Source organism: Amblyraja radiata, chromosome 1 (genome assembly GCF_010909765.2).
Source record: "Amblyraja radiata isolate CabotCenter1 chromosome 1, sAmbRad1.1.pri, whole genome shotgun sequence".
Taxonomy (NCBI): domain Eukaryota; kingdom Metazoa; phylum Chordata; class Chondrichthyes; order Rajiformes; family Rajidae; genus Amblyraja; species Amblyraja radiata.
Genome location: NC_045956.1, coordinates 186,052,114 through 186,073,423, shown reverse-complemented (window position 1 = coordinate 186,073,423; position 21,310 = coordinate 186,052,114). Strand labels below are relative to the sequence as shown.

Here is a 21,310-nt window from a genome sequence, read left to right as displayed (position 1 = left end):
CATAGAAAATAGGTGCAGGAGGAGGCCATTTGGCCCTTCGAGCCTTAATTGGTCCTTGATTTTTCAGTTGGCCTTGCCGAGGCAGCATGAAGTGTAGATGGAGTCAATAGAAGGGAGGTTGGTTTGTGTGATGGTCTGGGCTGCGTCCACAATTCTCCGCAATTTCTTGCGGTCTTGGATGGAGCTGTTCCCAACCCAAGCTGTGATGCATCCCGATAAAATGCTGTCCTTGGCGCATCTGTAGAAGTTGGTGAGAGTTGTTGGGGACATGCCAAACTTACTAAGCCTCTTAAGGAAGCAGAGGCTTTGGTGTGCCTACCACGTTTGTTATATGACCTATCGACCTTCACCGCCAGACCGGGCTGCCAACACCAGTCCCGGGCCACACGGCCTCCCCGACCACTTCCAGAAAGGATCTATCTGCTACTTGTCCCAAACAAACTGCCTGAGGTTATATTTAAGGAAAAAAAAACTACAGATGCTGGTTTACAAAGAAAGGACACCTCATGCTGGAGTAACTCAATGGGGCAGGCATCATCTTTGTTTAGATTCATTTCAGACACAGCATGGAAACAGGCCCTTCGACCCACTGAGTCTGCGCTGACCACCGATCCCCGCACGTTAACACTATGCTACACACAATGGACATTTTTTACCAAAGCCAATTAACCTACAAACCTGTGCAGGAAAGAACTGCAGGCGCTGGTTTAAATCGAAGGTAGACACAAAATGCTGGAGTAACTCAGCGGGACAGGCAGCATCTCGGGAACCTACAAACCCGTTCATCTTTGGAGCGTGGGAGGTAACCGGAGCACCCGGAGAAAACCCCCGCGGGTCACGGGGAGAAGGTACAAACGGCGCACACACAAGCACCCGTAGTCGGGATCGAACCCGGGTCTCTCGTACTGTAAGGCAGCAACTCTAGCAAGCAACAAAAGCTTTTCACTGTACCTCAGTACATGTGATAATAATCTAAACTCTACCACTGCTGGAGTAACTCAATGGGGCAGGCATCATCTTTGTGTTGTCTCAGGAGAACATGGACAGGTGATGTTTTGGGTCGGGATTATTGTGTGCAGTTTTACTCACTTAATTTGAGGAAAGACATTCTTGCTATTGAGGGAGTGCAGCGTAGGTTTACAAGGTTAATTCCTGGGAAGGCGGGACTGTCATATGCTGAGAGAATGGAGCGGCTGGGCTTGTATACTCTGGAGTTTAGGAGGATGAGAGGGTATCTTACTGAAACATATAAGATTATTAAGGGTTTGCACACGCTAGAGGCAGGAAATAGGTACCTGATGTTGGGTGAGTCCAGAACCAGGGGCCACAGTTTAAGAATAAGGAGCCATTTAGAACGGAAATGAGGAAACACTATTTCTCACAGAGAGTTGTGAGTCTGTGGAATTCTCTGCCTCAGAGGGCGGTGGAGGCCGGTTCTCTGGATACTTTCAAGAGAGAGCTAGATAGGGCTCTTAAATACAGTGGAGTCAGGGAATATAGGGAGAAAGCAGGAATGGAGTACTGATTGGGGATTATCAGCCATGATCACATTGCTGGCTCGAAGGGCTGAATGGCCTACTCCTGCACCTATTGTCTATTATCGGTTAACTATTGTCTAGTGGGATTGTGGCACTGGATGTGCCGAGGTTTTCTAATCAAGTTATATTGTGTTTGACATCAGCTGTGCACTTCTGTACGCTGCCTTGATAACTAAACCATCCCCTGTTAGTGCACCCATCTGGCTCAAGAGCGCTTGCTCTCAAAAACAAACATGTACTTTACATGCGCACGACTACAACTGGTCCAACTTGGAGCTAAGAGCGAGCTTCCCCCTGGTAAACAGGCAGCCGCCAGCAATGGCACCACATGAGACACGGGCTGCTGTACCACAGGAACAAAGGGCTCACTGGGGACCACCCTCTCCATCTGTCATCCGGCAACAAGATGCTCATGGGCAGTGGCTACCACCACCCGAAACCCAGAAGCCTCCGCAAACAGATTAGAATTAGAATTAGAAGCAGGAGAACGTTGTTCAACCTCTTGTGCGTGCTATAGACAATAGACAATAGACAATAGACAATAGGTGCAGGAGGAGGCCATTTGGCCCTTCGAGCCAGCACCGCCATTCAATGTGATCATGGCTGATCATCCACAATCAGTACCCCTGCTCTGTCATTCCGTGAGACCAGATGGAGTTTACAAGAACTGCGAGCAATTTTGGGCCCCGTATCTGAGGAAGGATGTGCTGGCTGGCGCTGGAGAGAGTCCAGAGGAGGTTTACGAGAATGATCCCAAGAATGGGTTGGTTAACATAGGATGAGCGTTTGACAGCACTGGGCTTGTACTCACTGGAGTTTTGAAGGATGAGGGGGTGGAACCTAATTGAAACGTCCCGAATAGTGAGAGGCCTGGATAGAGTGGATGTGGAGAGGATGTTTCTACTAGTGGGAGAGTCTCGGACCAGAGGCCATAGACTCAGAATTAAAGGATGTACCTTTAGAATGGAAATGAGGAGAACTTTCTTTAGTCAGAGGGTGGTCATAAGGTCATAAGAAATAGATTCAATGAGGTCGCCCCTCAGCATGTAGGGTTGTACCCCCAGTGAGGATGTTGTCAGGACTAGAGGATGCAATTTCTGGCGATTCTTGGCGGAGACGATCATAAGATCACGTGATCGGAGCAGAATTAGTCCATTCGGCCCATCATCTACTCCACCATTCAATCATGGCTGATCTATCTCTCCTAACCCCATTCTCCTGCCTTCTCCCCATAGCCCCTGACACCTGCACTAATCAAGAATCTATCTATCTAAGAATCAACAAATTACAGAATGCGCATCCTGATGGGATTTTCATCGTGGCTGGAGATTTCAACCAGGCTAATCTAAAAACTGTCCTCCCTAAATTCCACCGGCATGTCACGTGTCCGACGAGAGGTCAAAATACACTGGATCACGTGTACAGCAACATTAGGGATGGGTACAAAGCCTCCTCTCTCCCTCATCTCGGCCAGTCTGACCATCTATCACTCTTTCTCACCCCGGCATACAGACCTCTCATTATGAGAACCAAGCCCAGTGTGAGAAGCATAAAGACTTGGCCCGAGGGCGCTGCCGCCCAACTTCAGGACTGTTTTGAGCGCACCGAGTGGGACTTGTTTGCAAACCAGGACATACATGAATATACATCCACAGTCATGTTCTATATACAGAACTGTATTGACAACGTCACTGTCAACAGGGAGGTCAGGTGCTACCCAAACAATAAACCATGGATGACCAGGGATGTCAGGAACCTGCTGAGAGAACGGAACTCAGCCTTTAGATCTGGCAGTGATGAATTGTACTGCACTGCCAGATCTAAACTAAAGAGAGCCATTAAGGAGGCAAAGACAGCCTATGGAAGAAGGATAGAGGGGTATTTCAATGAGAGGGACCCTCGGCGTGTCTGGCAGGGCATTCAGCAACTCACGAACTATAAGGGCAAGGGGGGGCCGATCATCTGCAGCAGTAACAACTCGCTAGCTGAGGAGCTCAACCATTTTTTCGCCCGGTTTGAGCTGAATGAGGCAGAGCCTGCACCTGCAGCCGCACCCAGCACTGACAACCCGCCACTCGCTGTGAGTACGGAGGACGTCAGAAGAACACTCCGCAGGGTCAACCCCAGGAAGGCTGCTGGACCAGATGGCATCCCAGGGAGAGTATTGCGGGACTGTACAGACCAGTTAGCGGAGGTTTTTAGCAACATCTTTAACCTCTCTCTGTTAACGTGCACTGTCCCTAAATGCTTTAAGACTGCTACCATCGTACCTGTACCCAAAAAAACATTAATTACGAGCTTGAATGACTATAGACCTGTTGCTCTCACTTTGACCGTGATGAAATGTTTTGAACGGCTGGTCCTGGCCCACATTAAGTCCTCACTCCCACCCACCCTGGATCAGCATCAATTTGCGTATAGAGCAAATAGGTCAACGGAAGATGCCATCAACACAGCTCTACATTCTGCACTGGCACATCTGGAGCGTCCTGGCTCATATGTGCGGATGTTATTTGTAGATTTTAGTTCTGCATTTAATAGTATCATCCCCAGCAGAATGGTGGACAAACTGTCTGATCTGGGTGTTAATGCAAACACATGCGGATGGATTAAGGACTTTCTAACAGATTGCCCACAGACTGTCAGGATGGGGTCCAGTTACTCCCCAGTCCTGACGCTTAGCACAGGTGCGCCACAAGGTTGTGTGCTGAGTCCCATTTTGTACACAATATACACTTATGACTGTATACCAACACACAGTACAAACAGGATCATTAAGTTTGCGGACGACATGACTGTGGTGGGACTGATAAACAACAACGACGAGTCTGCCTACAGGGATGAAGTCCAAAAACTGACTGTCTGGTGTAATCAAAACAACCTGGTACTCAATCCATCAAAGACAAAAGAGCTGGCCGTTGACTTCAGGAGGAAGAGGAGAGAGGAACCTGCTCCCTTATACATCAAAGGAGACATGGTGGAGAGAGTCACTGGCTTTAAGTTCCTGGGAATAAACATCTCCCAGGACCTTAAATGGCAAATGAACACCGTCACTCTCGTGAAGAAGTCACATCAGCGGCTGTATTTCCTGAGGTCTCTGCGGAGAGCAAACGTCTCACAGCCGCTGCTGTTGTCCTTCTACCGATGCGCCGTGGAGAGTATCCTCTCCTATGGAATCCTGGTGTGGTTTGCTAGCTGTACTGTGGCTGAGAGGAGGGCGCTGCAGGGAATTATAAAAACTGCGCAGAGCATTACAAACGCCCAACTGCCCTCCTTGGATGACATATATAGGGCCCGATGCTTGCGCCGGGCCACAAATATCAAGCAGGACACATCCCACCCTGCCAACCACCTTTTTACTCTGCTACCCTCTGGGAGGCGATTCAGGACTCTGAAGGCTCGCACCGGTAGACTAAAAAATAGTTTCTACCCATGTGCGATAAAAGAGCTAAATTCCAACAGAGAACGCTGGGGAAGCAAAATGTAATTCCAAGAAATGCCGCCAAATTCTTTTAAATTCTTTTAAAATACCTATTTATTTTTTACTAATAAGTGTACATATGTGTTAATGGTTGTCGTGTTTGTATTTTTTTAACCGGAGGAGATGTAATGGAATTTCGTTGCACAGTATTGTGCAATGACAATAAACGTATTCATTCATTCATTCATTCATTCATTCAATCATTCATTCATTCATATCTCTGCCTTAAATCTGTGGAATTCATTGCTACAGACGTCTGCGGAGGGCAAGTGAATGGACAATGTTAAGGTGGAGATTGACAGATTCTTGATTAGTACGAGTGTCAGGGGTTATGGGGAGAAGGCAGGAGAATGGGGTTGTGAGGGAGAGATAGATCAGCCATGATTGAGTGGTGGAGTAGACTTGATGGGCCGAATGGCCTAATTCTGCTCGTACAACATGAACTGATGAATTGATGCGATTGATCATAGAACCTTGAACAGTGGCCCTTTGGCCAACAATGTCCGTGCTGAACACAAGGGCAGAACCAACTCCTATCAGCCTGCAAATAAATCCATACCCCTCCTTTCCCTGCAAGTCCATGTGCCTATCCAAAAGACTCTTATATGCCGCTAGTTTAGTTTTGTTTATTACCGTCACTTGTAATGAGGTACAGTGAAAAGCCTTTTTGTTGCGTGCTATCCAGTCGGCGGAAAGATTATACATGATGGGGATCTAATAGAGGTGGAAAAAGTAATGAGTGGAATAGATCGGGTGGACGCACAGAGTCTCTTGTCCAGAGTAGGGGAATTGAGAACTGGAGGACACAGGTTTAAGGTGAGTGGTAACATTTTTGCGCAAAGGGTGGTGGTGTGTATGGAAGAAGCTGCTGGAGGAGGTAGTTGAGGCAGGGACTGCCACAATGTTTAAGAAACATTTAGACAGCTAGGTGGACAGGATAGGGTTGGAGGGATATGGGCCAAACGCATGAGTGTGGGACTAGTGTAGATGGGGCATGTTGGTCGATGTGGGCAAGTTGGGCCGAAGGGCCTGTTTCCACGCTGTATCACTCTGTGATTCTATGACTATGACCTAATGTTTGTGAATTTACTGTTGAGCCAGGATTCTTTGATCTTCTTGGCAGTGATGCTCCTTGTCTTTCTATTTCATAGGTTGGTACAAAGGATATTCCTTGAAAAACCGATGTGTAAAGGTAGGTTTTTGATTACTGCTCAACACAGATGATGTTTAATTTGACCAATTTGAATTTGTCATCAGGATTGTAGATGGCTCTGTCAGAGGGTCATTCATGTAATACAGGAAACAGGCCCTTCAGCCCACCAAGTCTGTGCTGCCCAAAGAGATCTGTCGGAGGTGCTGCCAATGAAGGCAGCCAATATCATCGGGCAGGAGCCTGAAATCCATGACCAGCAAGTTCAGGAACAGCTTCTTCCCAACAACCATCAGACAATAGACAATAGGTGCAGGAGTAGGCCATTCGGCCCTTCGAGCCAGCACCGCCATTCAATGTGATCATGGCTGATCATCCCCAATCAGTATCCTGTACCTGCCTTCTCCCCATATCCCCTGACTCCGCTATTTTTAAGAGCCCTATCTAGCTCTCTCTTGAAAGCATCCAGAGAACCTGCCTCCACCGCCCTCTGAGGCAGAGAATTCCACAGACTCACCACTCTCTGTGAGAAAAAGTGTTTCCTCGTCTCCGTTCTAAATGGCTTACTCCTTATTCTTAAACTGTAGCCCCTGGTTCTGGACTCCCCCAACATCGGGAACATGTTTCCTGCCTCTAGTGTGTCCAAACCCTTAACAATCTTATATGTTTCAATAAGATACCCTCTCATCCTTCTAAACTCCAGAGTGTACAAAGCTGCTCATTGCTGTATTTCTGTTCTGCACATGGGTGCTTGATGGGTGACATGGACAGGGTGGGCCGAAGGGCCTGTTTATGTGCTGTACAGTGCAGAAATGAACCCTTCGTCCCACCGCGTACGCGCCAACCAGCGATCCCCACCCATTAACATTAGCCTGCACACACTAGGGAAAATGGTACATTTTATACCAAGCCAATCAGCCTACAAACCTGTACCTCTTTGGAGTGTGGGAGGAAACCGAAGATCTCGGAGAAGACCCACGCAGGTCACGGGGAGAACGTACAAACTCCGTACAGCCAGCACCCGTAGTCAGGGTCTCTGCCGCTGTAAAGCAGCAACTCTACCGCTGTCCCACCGTGAATTCTCTGAAAGTGTCCTCCCACCTTGTGCCACCCATAGTCATAGAGTGATATAGTGTATAAACAGGCCCATCGGCCCAACTTGCCCACACCGACCAACATGTCCCATCTACACGTTCCACTTGACTGTGTTTGGCCCATATCCCTCTAAACCCTGTCCCATCCATATACCCCTCTAATAGCTTCTCAAACACTGCGATAGTCCCTGCCTCAACCACCTCCTCCAGCAGTTCGTTCCATACACTTACCACCCTTTATATGGAAAAGTTTGGGTTCCTATAAAATCTTTTCCCCTTCAACTTAAACCTATGTCCTCTGGTTATCCATTCTCCTAAACTGTGCAAGAGACTGTGCGTTTACCTGATCTATTCCTCTCATGATTTCATACACACCATAAGGTCACCCCTCATCTGCCCTCCAAGGAATAAAGTGCCAGCCTTGTTTTTGCCGCCAAAGTGGATAACCTCACATTTATCAACCTCTCCCTCGAGTCCTCGAGTCGTCGAGTCCTGGCAACATCCTCGTAATACTTCTCTGCACCCATTGCAGCTTGAAACATATATGTTGGCTATTTCCTCCTGCACTTAACTCACTTCCCCTTGAACCCTTCTCAGAGCAGCAGAGATGATGAACAGTTCAAGAGCTGTTTAGTTTACGGTAAATGTTGATCTAAAAATAGATCAAATTAGATTGGATTAGATTAGATTAGATTCAACTTTATTGTCATTGCCCAAATACAAGTACAGGTACAACAAAATGCAGTTTAGCATCTAATCAGAGTGCAAAGTAGTAAAAATGCTGGTTAATTAATATGTACAAATGAGGATATATTGATCTAGTACAAAGGCAAATAAATATATACAGATAAAAGATAGCTAGCATCGGGCCTGTGAGTTCAGCAGGGTAATGGTGTTTTGGAAGAAGCTGGTCCTCAGCCTGCTGGTGCGAGACCTGAGGCTCCTGTACCGCCTCCCTGATGGGAGGAGGGCAAACAGTCCATGGTTGGGGTGGGAGGGGTTCTTGATCATTTTGCCAGTTCGTCTCAGAAATGGCCTTTCAATGTCACTTGATGATCGATTCCTGCTTGCGATGCCTCCAGTTGATCAGAAATCCATCGCAGCCCCTTCATCAGTTCATAACTTGTGGGAGCAGAATTAGGCCATTCGGCCCATAAAGTCTACTGTGCCATTCAATCATGGCTGATCTGTCTCTCCCTCCTAACCCCATAACCCCTGACATCCGTATTAATCAAGAATCTATCAATCTCCACCTGAAAAATATCCACTGACTTGGCCTTGATTCACCACCCTCTGGCTAAGGAAATTCCTCCTCATCTCCTTCCTAAAGGATCGTCCTTTAATTCTGAGGCTGTGACCTCTATTCCTAGACTCTCCTACTAGTGGAAATATTCTCTCCACACCCACACTATCCAGGTCTTAGCTCCACCCACGTGGACAAATATGTTCCTGCTTTCAATTAGAGAGGAGATGCATCTTGTTATAGGCGAGATGTTATTTTATAACTCAGGATACTGAGTTGGATGATCAGCCATGATCATATTGAATGGCGGTGCAGGCTCGAAGGTCCGAATGGCCTACTCCTGCACCTATTGTCTATGTTTCTATGTTTCTTTAGGAAATATGTTGTGTAGCTGGAAAGTGTACAGAGAAGATTTATGAAGTTGTTGCCAGGACCAGAGGGTGTGAGCTATAGGCAGAGGTTGCGTAGGCTGGGACTCTATTCCTTGGAACGCAGGAGGATGAGGGGGCATCTTATAGATGTGTCTAAGATCATGAGAGGGATAGATTGGGTAGTCTCTTGCCCAGAGGCTCTTGCCCAGAGTAGGTGAATCGAGGACCAGAGGACATAAGTAGGTGAAAGGGAAAAGATTTAATAGGAATCTGAGGGGTAACTTTTTCGTACAAAGGGTGGCAGGTGTGTGGAATGAGCTGCCGGAGGAGGTAGTTAAGGCTGGGACTATCGCATCATTTAAGAAACAGTTAGACAGGTACATGGATAGGACAGGTTTGGAAAGATATGGACCAAGCACAGGCAAGTGGGACTAGTGTGGCTGGGACACGTTGGCCGGTGTGGGCAAGATGGGCCGCAGGGCCTGTTTCCGCACAGTATCACTCTATGACGCTCTATAAAAGGCCTGTCCCACGAGCATGCAACTGCATGCGGCAAGCGTGACCTAATGTGGTCACTTGAGCCGTACGGCCTCGCGGGGCCAGTCCCACTTCGATCGCCGGAGCCGTATGGAGTTGTGCGGAGCTGGTCCCGACATAGCGCGGGGCTCTGAAAAACTGACACTGTCCAAAAATTCCGCGTGGCAACGGCCTGCCGGCCCGCAGCCGTATTAAGGCTCGACGGGCGTGCACAGCGTCTTGACGCCGTACGTCAAACGCGAACTTCCCGCGGACTTCACTCGAACTTCACGTCAACTCGTACGGGATCACTCGACCTCCGCGCGGCACCCGCTTCCAGTTTGTTCGCGCTCGCCGCATGCAGTCGCATGCTCGTGGGACAGGCCCTTAAGTCGAGGAGAGCGCTCCGTTTAAATCTCGCTTGTTGCGGCAGCAATTATTAATCATCCATTGGCTGCCTCTGAACAGGAAGAGCTTAGCAAAGTGCAACGGGAATAGTGTCCAACTGATAAAAATCTGGGCCGTGTTTCCCTGTGGCAATGAGTCAAATCAACTGGATTGTCAAGCATGCTGTGCAGAAAGATGTGGTTAACTCTGGCTTGACAGGGTGTTCCATATTCACAGCAGCTTTGAGTTTGGGCTGGAGGGAACATAAAATACACGGAACACATAGAAACATAGAAAATAGGTGCAGGACGAGGTCATTCGGCCCTTCGAGTCAGCACCGCCATTCATTGTGATCATGGCTGATCGTCCCCTATCAATAACCCGCTCCATCCCCCACCAGGATGGCCTCAGAGCCCTCCGGTTCTTCCTCGACCAGAGGAGCAACCTATACCCAGCCACTGACACTCTCCTCCGCTTAGCGGAGTTGGTCCTCACCCTCAATAACTTTACATTTGACTCCTCCCATTTCCTCCAAACACAAGGCGTAGCTATGGGCACACGCATGGGCCCCAGCTACGCCTGCCTCTTTGTCGGGTACGTTGAACAATCCTTGTTCGATGCGTACCAGGGCCCCATCCCCGACCTCTACCTCCGCTACATTGACGACTGCTTTGGTGCCACCTCCTGCACCCACACACAACTGACTGACTTCATCCACTTCACCACCAACTTCCATCCGGCACTCCAATACACCTGGACGATTTCAGACACTTCCCTACCATTCCTTGACCTCACCATCTCCATCGCAGGGGACAGACTCCTGACCGACATACATTATAAACCCACTGACTCACATGGCTATCTGGACTACACGTCTTCCCACCCTGCCCCCTGTAAAGACTCCATCCCCTACTCCCAATTCCTCCGCCTACGCCGCATCTGTTCCCAGGATGAGACATTTCATACCAGGGCATCGGAAATGTCCTCGTTCTTCAGGGAACGGGGATTCCCCTCCGCCACCATAGATGAGGCTCACACCAGGGTCTCATCCATACCCCGTAACACTGTTCTCTCTCCCCATCCCCGCACACGCAACAAGGGCAGAGTCCCTCTGGTCCTCACCTTTCACCCCACCAGCCGGCAAATACAACACATAATCCTCCGCCATTTCCGCCACCTCCAACGTGACCCCACCACTCGCCACATCTTCCCATCTCCCCCCATGTCTGCCTTCCACAAAGACCGCTCCCTCTGCAACTCCCTCGTCAATTCTTCCCTTCCCTCTCGCACCACCCCCTCCCCGGGCACTTTCCGTTGCAACTGCAAGAAATGCAACACCTGTCCCTTCACCTCCCCCCTCGACTCCATTCAAGGTCCCAAGCAGTCGTTCCAGGTGCGACAAAGGTTCATCTGTATCTCCTCCAACCTCATCTACTGCATCCGCTGCTCTAGATGTCAGCTGATTTACATCGGTGAGACCAAGCGTAGGTTGGGCGACCGTTTCGCCGAACACCTCCGCTCAGTCCGCAATAACCTACCTGACCTCCCGGTGGCTCAGCACTTCAACTCCCCCTCCCATTCCCAATCCGACCTCTCTGTCCTGGGTCTCCTCCATTGCCAGAGTGAGCAACAGCGGAAATTGGAGGAACAGCACCTCATATTCCGTCTGGGGACCTTGCGCCCCTATGGCATCAACATTGAATTCTCCCAATTTGGCTAGCCCGTGCTCTCTCCTCCCCTTCCTTCACCCTCTAGCTGTCTCCTCCCACCCTCCCATCCGCCCGCCCTCGGGCTCCTCCTCCTCCTCCCTTTGTCCTTCTTTCTTTCCCCACCCCCTATCAGTCTGAAGAAGGGTTTCGGCCCGAAACGTCGCCTATTTCCTTCGCTCCATAGATGCTGCTGCACCCGCTGAGTTTCCCCAGCAATTTTGTGTACCTTCAATAACCCGTGCCTGCCTTCTCCCCATATCCCTTGACTCCACTAGCCCCTAGAGCTCTATCTAACTCTCTCTTAAATCCATCCAGTGACTTGGCCTCCACTGCCCTCTGTGGCAGGGAATTCCACAAATTCACAACTCTCTGGGTGAAAAAGTGTTTTCTCTGTCAGCATTAGTACCATCTACCCACGTTTCCCAGCTCCCCAAAACACAAGTTGTCAGGTAGAGATTGTGAGGTGAGGTGAGCTTTTCACCGTTTTGGTTGCAGACTTGAACCAAACACCACTTTCCATCCCCCCCCCCCCCACCACCCACCACCCACCCCCCTCCCCCAACCCCGCCGCCAAGTCAGTTAAATCTCCGTGATAATTTTCATCACTGACATGAGTGCACAGGCAAAGTAGGCGATCGTAAAGAGACGTGAGGAACTGCAGAAGCCGCTTTACCACAAAAAAAACCACACACACAGATGCCTGGAGTAACTCAGCGGGTCAGGCAGCATCTTCGGAGAACATGGATAGGTGACTTTCACTCATTCACTTGATGTTTTCATGGAGGCCGATTCACTGAATGTTTTCAAGAGAGAGTTAGATTTAGCTCTTAGAGTTAAGGGAATCAAGGGATATGGGGGAAAAGCAGGAACGGGGTACTGATTTTAGATGATCAGCCATGATCATAGAAACATAGAAACATAAAAATAGGTGCAGGAGTAGGCCATTCGGCCCTTCGAGCCAGCACCGCCATTCAATATGATCATGGCTGATCATCCAACTCAGTATCCCGTACCTGCCTTCTCTCCATACCCCCTGATCCCTTTAGCCACAAGGGCCACATCTAACTCCCTCTTAAATATAGCCAATGAACTGGCCTCAACTACTTTCTGTGGCAGAGAATTCCACAGATTCACCACTCTCTGTGTGAAAAATGTTTTTCTCATCTCGGTCCAGAAGATTTCCCCGTTATCCTTAAAAATAACACAGTTTATGACACAGAGGGTGATAGTAAAATGTTTTTTGAACACTGCGAAAGTACCTGACTGAACTATTCCTCTGGCAGCTCGTTCCATACACCTATCATGCTTTATACAGTGGCTTGCAAAAGTATTCATACCCCTTGAACTTTTCCACATTTTGTCACGTTACAACCACAAACATAAATGTCTTTTATTGGGATTTTATGTGATAGACCAACACAAGGTGGTGCATAATTTATTTATTTATTTATTTATTTATTCGAACAAGTAAAGACATTAAAGACATTAATAGTAACAAAATCGAAATTATCAAACAATTGGACAATACAATCAATATTTACAAAGCAATGAAAAGAACAAAAGCAAAGTTCCAATGTCCAACTCTGTGTCTGTACAAGCTAGAAAAGGAGTGAGAAGAAGAATAACTTATTAAATCTCACCCCTTTTCCCCAACACTTCTACCATATTTAAAAATCAATTAATTACTAATAATAATACTACCCTAGGCAATTTCCCATAATACCTACAGACATATATATATACATACAACTATTATGCACATTCAAACTTCATATCTAAAGTACCCAAACATAAGTAAACAATAGTAAAGCAATAGATAAACATTAACCCCCACTTGTCAACCATCCCCTCCATCCCTGTACCCCTTGAAAATTATTTTTTTATATATCATTTTAAAATGATTCATGTTTGTGCATTGCTTTAATTCTCCGTTCAATTTATTCCACACTCCTACTCCACAAACCGAAATACAAAAGGGTTTTCTAGTCGTACGGACTCTTTGTTTCTTAAAGTTAAATATTCCTCTTAAATTGTAACCCCCCACACGCTCGTTAAATAATTTTTGAATGTTTCCAGGTAAATTTTTATTTTTGGCCCTAAACATTATCTGAGCTGTTTTGAATGTAACCAAATCTTCTAATTTGAATAATTTTGCCTCTAAAAATAATGGATTCATATGACTGTGAAGTGGAAGGAAAATGATACATGGTTTTCAAATTTTTTTACAAGTAAAAAACTGAAAAGTGTGGCGTGCAAAAGTATTCAGCCCCCCTGAGTCAATACTTTGTAGAACCACCTTTCGCTGCAATTACAGCTGCAAGTCTTTTGGGGTATGTCTCTACCAGCTTTGCACATCTAGAGACTGAAATTTGCCCATTCTTCTTTGCAAAATAGCTCAAGCTCAGTCAGATTGGATGGAGAGCGTCTGTCAACAGCAATTTTCAAGTCTTGCCAGAGATTCTCAATTGGATGTAGGTCTGGACTTTGACTGGGCCATTCTAACACATGAATATGCTTTGATCTAAACCATTCCATTGTAGCTCTGGCTGTATGTTTAGGGTCGTTGTCCTGCTGGAAGGTGAACCTCCGCCCCAGTCTCAAGTCTTTTGCAGACTCTAACAGGTTTTCTTCCAAGATTGCCCTGTATTTGGCTCCATCCATCTTCCCATCAACTCTGACCAGCTTCCCTGTCCCTACTGAAAAAAAGCATCCCCACAGCATGATGCTGCCACCACCATGTTTCACAGTGGGGATGGTGTGTTCAGGGTGATGTGCAGTGTTAGTTTTCCGCCACACATAGCGTTTTGCATTTAGGCCAAAAACTTCAATTTTGATCTCATCTGACCAGAGCACCTTCCTCCATATGTTTGCTGTGTCCCCCACATGGCTTGTGGCAAACTGCAAACAGGACTTCTTATGGCTTTTTTTCAACAATGGCTTTCTTCTTGCCACTCTTCCATAAAGGCCCGATTTGTGGAGTGCACGACTAATAGTTGTCCTGTGGACAGATTCTCCCACCTGAGCTGTGGATCTCTGCAGCTCCTCCAGAGTTACCATGGGCCTCTTGGCTGCTTCTCTGATCAATGCTCTCCTTGCCCGGCCTGTCAGTTTAGGTGGACGGCCATGTCTTGGTAGGTTTGCAGTTGTGCCATACTCTTTCCATTTTCGGATGATGGATTGAACAGTGCTCCGTGAGAGCACTGCATTTCGTTGTCTCTGTACTGTACACTGACAATGACAATTAAAATTGAATCTGAATCTGAGATGTTCAAAGCTTGGGATATTTTTTTATAACCTAACCCTGCTTTAAACTTCTCCACAACTTTATCCCTGACCTGTCTGGTGTGTTCCTTGGGCTTCATGATGCTGCTTGTTCACTAATGTTCTCTAACAAACCTCAGAGGCCTTCACAGAACAGCTGTATTAATACTGAGATTAGATTACACACGTGGACTCTATTTACTAATTAGGTGACTTCTGAAGGCAATTGGTTGCACTGGATTTTATTTAGGGGTATCAGAGTAAAGGGGGCTGAATACTTTTGCACGCCACACTTTTCAGTTTTTTATTTGTAAAAAAATTTGAAAACCATGTATCATTTTCCTTCCACTTCACAATTATGCGCCACTTTGTGTTGGTCTATCACATAAAATCCCAATAAAATACATTTACGTTTGTGGTTGTAACGTGACAAAATGTGGAAAAGTTCAAGGGGTATGAATACTTTTGCAAGCCACTGTATATAGCCAATGAACTGGCCTCAACTACTCTCTGTGGCAGAGAATTCCACAGATTTACCACTCTCTGTGTGAATTTTTTTTTTCTCATCTCGGTCCTAAAAGACTTCCCCCTTATCCTTAAACTGTGACCCCTTGTTCTGGACTTCCCCAACATCGGGAACAATGTTCCTGCATCTAGCCTGTCCAACCCCTTAAGAATTTTGTAAGTTTCTGTAAGATCCCCCCCTCAATCTTCTAAATTCTAGCGAGTACAAGCCGAGTCTATCCAGTCTTTCTTCATATGAAAGTCCTGGCATCATATTGAATGGTGGTGCTGGCTCGAAGGGCCGAATGGCCTACTCCTGCTCCTGTTTTTCTATGATTCTATGTTTCTATGTTTCTACGCACTCAACCCTAAACTTTAGACCAGGTTGCCCCTCACTGCGTGAAATATTTAATTTGTTCATAAATCGGCAGCCGTTGAATGGCCTGTATCATTCCAGCCTGCAGTTGAATATTATGCCTGACTTCTGCCCTTGTGCTCTCTCCACAGGGAATTTTTCCTGCCTCTATCATTCACATCAAACATGCAACCATTGAACTCAGAGGGTGAGTCTCTTTGCTTGGTCCAAGTCTGGTGAATGATTGATGTTGCTCCTGTGCTTCTGATTTTGACCCTGGGCCGTTTACAATGCTTGCTATGAGTTGACCTCACAGAAACTCATGGGTGGAACAGAACAAAATAGTGGTGGCCATAATGCCATAGAGGGAGTACAGAGAAGGTTCACCAGACAGATTCCTGGATGGCAGGACTTTCATATGAAGAGAGACTGGATAAACTCGGCTTATACTCGCTAGAATTTAGAAGATTGAGGGGGGATCTTATAGAAACTTACAAAATTCTTAAGGGGTTGGACAGGCTAGATGCGGGAAGATTGTTCCCGATGTTGGGGAAGTCCAGAACAAGGGGTCACAGTTTAAGGATCAGGGGGAAATCTTTTAGGACCGAGATGAGATAAACATTTTTCACACAGAGTGGTGAATATCTGGAATTCTCTGCCACAGAAGGTAGTTGAGGCCAGTTCATTGGCTATATTTAAGAGGAAGTTAGATGTGGCCCTTGTGGCCAAAGGGATCAGGGGGTATGGAGAGATAGATAGATAGATAGAATCTTTATTTGCCACACGACCAGGGTTGGTGGTATTTGGGTTCGGTACATGATGGTACACTGCTTTAGTCACATTAACACTAATAACAACACAGATCACAGTAATAAAGTGCATCCATACCACATCACAAATCTCACCAACAATACATAGTGCAAAAGAACAGAAAAAGACCATAGACAAGGCACTGTATACATCAAATGTCCTTAGTATTGTCTGTTATTGGAGGGAATTGAGTGTTCTTATTGCTGAGGGGAAGAAACTGTTTTTAAAGTGGGTGGATTTTGTAGCAAGTGACCTGAGGCGGAAGGGAGAGACTGGAAAAAGGTGGTTTGCTGGATGGGAGGGGTCCGAGATGATCTTTATTGCCCGTTTTGAGGTACGTTGGAGGTAAATGGAATGGATTGAGGGGAGGGGGGAGTTGATGATCCTGGAGGCCTTGGAGACAATGCGCTGTAATCTATGTAGTGAGTGACTGTCAGTGTTTCCGTACCAGACTGTGATTGAGGAGGTGATGATGCTTTCAATGATGGATTGATAGAAACGGACCAGGAGGTGTTTGTGGACTCTGAACTTTTTGAGCTGTCTGAGGAAGTATAGGCGTTGTTGTCCTTTCTTGATGATGTGGTCTGCGTTGATGTGTCATTTTAGATTATTGCAGATATAGGTGCCCAGAAACTTAAATGAGTTCGTGGAGGTTATGGGATGGGAGTTGACATGGACCGGGGGTTTGGGGTTTTGTTTGCGTCTGAAATCTATGATGATTTCTAAGGTTTTTGATGTATTAAGCTGGAGGTTGTTGTCTGCGCACCATTTGACTGCGCTGTCGACTGTTTGATGGTATTGTGATTCGTTGTTGTCTGAGATGAGGCCAATTATTGTTGTGTCATCTGCATATTTGAAAATTTTGACTGAGCTGTATTGGGATGTGAGGTTGTTGGTGTAAAGTGAGAAGAGCTGAGGTGACAGAACGCACCCTTGGGGGGCTCCTGTGTTGAGAGTCAGAGGGCTGGAGAGTTTTTCACCCACCTTGACTCTTTGCTGTCTGTTTGTCAGAAAATGCAGAATCCAATGGCACATAGCTGGGTGAATGCTCATGTCCAACAGTTTATTGTAGAGTTTAATAGTAAGATTAAACGAGAACTTACCAGTTTGCAGTTTGATCTGTATTTTATGAGGAGTTACGATGAGGGATTACGTGAAGAAGCCCGCCAGGCGCATGCGTGTCATTCTTCAAAGCAGCGGTGTGAAATCACAGATAACTGTAATGACTAAACATAGTAAGATTAGAGAAGAGGTACCAGTTAAGTATATGATCTGGGTGGGAGCGGAGGGCACGTAATCCCTCATCGTAACTCCTCATAAAATACAGATCAAACTTCAAACTGGTAAGTTCTCGTTTAATCTTACTATTTTACTTCGGAGTCACGTGAGTGACTACGTGAAGATTTTAAAGCTCTGTGATTTCATGCCGTGGAACGAATCCATGCATCACGTCTGCCTTGACTGTTGGGAGGATTGTGTTAACATAATTTGGACATGAATTCGACATTGAAATCATAAAATTTTTAACACAAGTTTATAACCCCTTTATATGGGTTTAAATTAATTTACAGAACTTAAATTTTTTCTGCAAATGTTCCAGGTTTCATTACTGGTTTATTACAAATAATTGGAATGTTTTTCCCCTCCAGACCATCCTGCTGCTTTGAGGATTTGGTCCATTGGTACATCCAACTGTATCGCTGCCGATGTAGCTGCAGCCCTGGTGGAAAGAGATTTTTAAAATTTTAGTATCCACCCCAGCCTGTGTTTAGCAACTGTTTCAGCCATCTTGAGATGGTCTGGACCGTCACTCTTGGTGTGGTTGCTAGTGGCTGATAAAAAATGTGCCTTTTCATTGCCTCTTAGGATATTTGTTTTCTCCATGTGTAACGACAGATGTTTTATTATACACAGACGGTCATCTGTTGGGTATGACCTAATTGTATATAGAAGCCTGCTGATCCCTTTTTCTGTTCTGCTTACTATCTCATAAATATGAAACGTAATATTTTCCGTTGAGAAAGTCATGTTGTCCAGTCTTGTTTTGCAGTGACTGTATCCTCTGTGCCGTGACCAATACCATTAGCATGACCGTTTTAATGTCAGTCTGTGTAAGGACAGAACTGTTGCTGGAGACCAATTCCTGAGCATCTTCAGGATTATACTCACATCCCATAAATGGGAGTATCTGGTACTCCTCATAGGCTTTGTACCAGTGGGTCAGTCCCAACAGTGTAATGGTCTGTCCCCTGCCATAGGTAAGTCGATTCTGGCGCAGTTGATGGCATTGTAACTGAGCCCCTCATCGTAGTGGAGGCCTGCCAGATATTCCAGAACAGATGGGATGTTCATGTCTCTGATTCCATGTTTGATACCACTGGGAACCATGGTTGTGTAGGCCAATCGGGTACTACCAATTCCAGATGCAGAGTCTGTTGTATTTCCTTAATACCCGACTGATGAGGCAGGAAAGGAGGGAATGCGTAAATAAACAATTTCCCCTCCCCTCCAATGCAGCGAAAAATGTGGTCACCTCGTATAGGCACTGAATAGTAAGCATCTTTTAAAATGATGCTGGCCATTGAAGTAACCTTTGGGAATTAATTGTTAAGCAGTAACAAAGGTATCTATTTTGTTAGATCTATGATGATGCGATGACCATCATCTTTTTGTTTATATATCGGACACGAAATTTTAATGGTTCGTGTTGAGTTTTCTCAATTACACCTTTTATGTAAAGCCGCTTCAGTTCAGCTTGCGCTTTTGATTTCTTTTATCAGAAAGCACGAACATTCAGTTCAGTATATGTTGAACTGGAGGGCTGTACTTGTGTATAAACTCTATTGTATATCCCTGGATACTGCTTAAGATGTAGATATCGGTTGTTATCATGCTCCATGCATTCAGAAGAGAGTGTTATCTCCACCCAATCTCCGTGCCCACTGTTTGTAGGGAACCAGACCCACCTACCTCCATAGTTACCAGTGGCAGGTTTACCTTTTTGTAGGTTCTTCGCTGTTGTAGCGCTGGGGTCTGGATTTACGGTTTGGTTGGCGTTGGAGGTCCCGCATCTTCCGAGAAGGCCGGTCTGGGCCATGGCCTGAAAGACTCATGTTTTTGAGTACCGGTCCTTCGAGCTTTCACCAGTTTTGCTGGTGGGTGCGTGGGGGTGCTGGGTTCCAGTAGGTTCTCTTGTTCCTGCACCCCTTGCACACTTTCTTCTGCGGACCCCTCTTCCAGGTCAGCCCAGAACTGACCCGCAGTGCTTCCTTCTGATGAGGTAGAAGCACTGTGCAGCCCTTAAAGAGGTACTGCTGTGGGTTATCATAGGGCCCACAGTGACCCGACTCCATGTCCCGGAGTCCGTCACGTTGGAGCAAAGCTCCATACACCGCTTCTTCCCGCTCCAGCGCTCTCGGGCGCTGGCCGCCGGCGGTGATTCAAAGCCAGACTCCTCTGAGTCCACGACCTTGTTTGTTTTGTGTCTAGCCTTTCCGCCCGGCCGCGTGGATCTGGCCGGTGCGGAGGCGACATCAGGCACAGCTGATCCCACTACGGGTGATCCAAGTGCTGCTGGCTGCTGCTGGCTGCCCGCTGCTCCACGGTACTCCTTCTCCAGCTTTGTCCTTACTGTCCTTCCGTGGAGTGGATATGGCTGGAGTGGAGGACATCTGTGCACAGCTGATTCCATCTAGCCCACCAACTTTGTCGCAGCCCGTTGTTTCTGCACCTGCAATCAGCATAGAAATGCAAAAAAAAACCCGCAGCTCTTACCTGCAGGTCCATTGCTACGGGTGAGCGTCATTCTAACCCGTCTGCTGCCGTTAATGACTGTCAAAGTCAACGGCCCCATTTGAATGGTCTCCCGCCCGGCCGTGGTCTCCCCCAGCCAGCTTCACTAGCAGCACTGTGGACACTCCTTTGTCCAGCTTCCCCTCCTGTACAGACCTAGCGCGGGGAAACATTAGTTTTGCTCCCTCTCCCGCCCGGCCCGGTGCGGGAGCGAGTCGGGAGCGAAAGTCGGGCACAGCTATTCCCATTACGGGAGCCGACTCCGGCCGCAGCTGTAGTCCCCTGTTGCGCTTACTCCACCTGGCTTAGCCACGGCAGGAGCGCAATCTCCTTTTGTCCCCTAATATTAAAAAGTAGGACAGAGCACAAATACAACCCACTGTCTTTGTGGGTTGTTGGCTCCGATTTCCTCCACCCGTTTGGGGTGAAGTTTGGCACTCGCTCCCGTTATGGGAGATGGTGGTGCCGACGTCCGTTGCTGGCTGCCTGTTGCTTTTCAGCGGCAGCTCGGCAGCCTTCCTGCAATGAAGAAAAAGGTAAGGAAATCTCTTACCTGTGTTGCTGGTTCTCAACCTGCCGTTCGGGAGGAACGTCCTTCCTCCCGCTGTGATTTCCGCAGCCGACAGACCCCTGTAGCGTCCTCGGGGCTGTTGTCCGAGTTTGTCGGACTGACGGCTCCGGAGTACTCCGTTCTTTTTGCCGGAGCTGAAGACGCACGGACTCCCGCTAAGGGAGACTGTCGTGCCACTGGCCGTTGCTGGCTGCCTGCTGCTTGCAGACTCCTCCCCCGCCGGCTTTCAACAGCCTTCTGTAGAAAAAAGGTAAGTATGGAACGAAGTTCCCTTACCTTACTGTTGCAGGTTCGAAACCCTGCCGTTCGGGAGGAACGTCCTTCCTCCCGACAATGACGAGTTGCAATGCGTGCACGCATGCGCCTGGCGGGCTTCTTCACGTAGTCACTCACGTGACTCCGAAGTAAAATTGGTTGTATGGTGTTAAAGGCCAAGCTAAAGTCTATAAACAGGATGCGTGCATAAGTGTTCGGTGATTCTAGATGATGTAGGGAGTAATGAAGAGCTAAGTTGATAGCATCCTCCAC

The 21,310-nt window shown here is 47.2% G+C and overlaps 1 protein-coding gene across 1 annotated transcript in view; it reads left to right on the top strand.

Annotated features, from left to right (window-relative positions):
- Window positions 1–21,310, top strand: part of LOC116987847 (dedicator of cytokinesis protein 2-like) — a 1,012,655-nt gene that overhangs the window by 77,161 nt on the left and 914,184 nt on the right. The window contains exons 3-4 of the mRNA XM_033044139.1: window positions 6,171–6,211; window positions 15,762–15,817. Coding sequence (XP_032900030.1) covers window positions 6,171–6,211; window positions 15,762–15,817 — 97 coding nt within the window. The remainder of the gene's footprint in view (window positions 1–6,170; window positions 6,212–15,761; window positions 15,818–21,310) is intronic.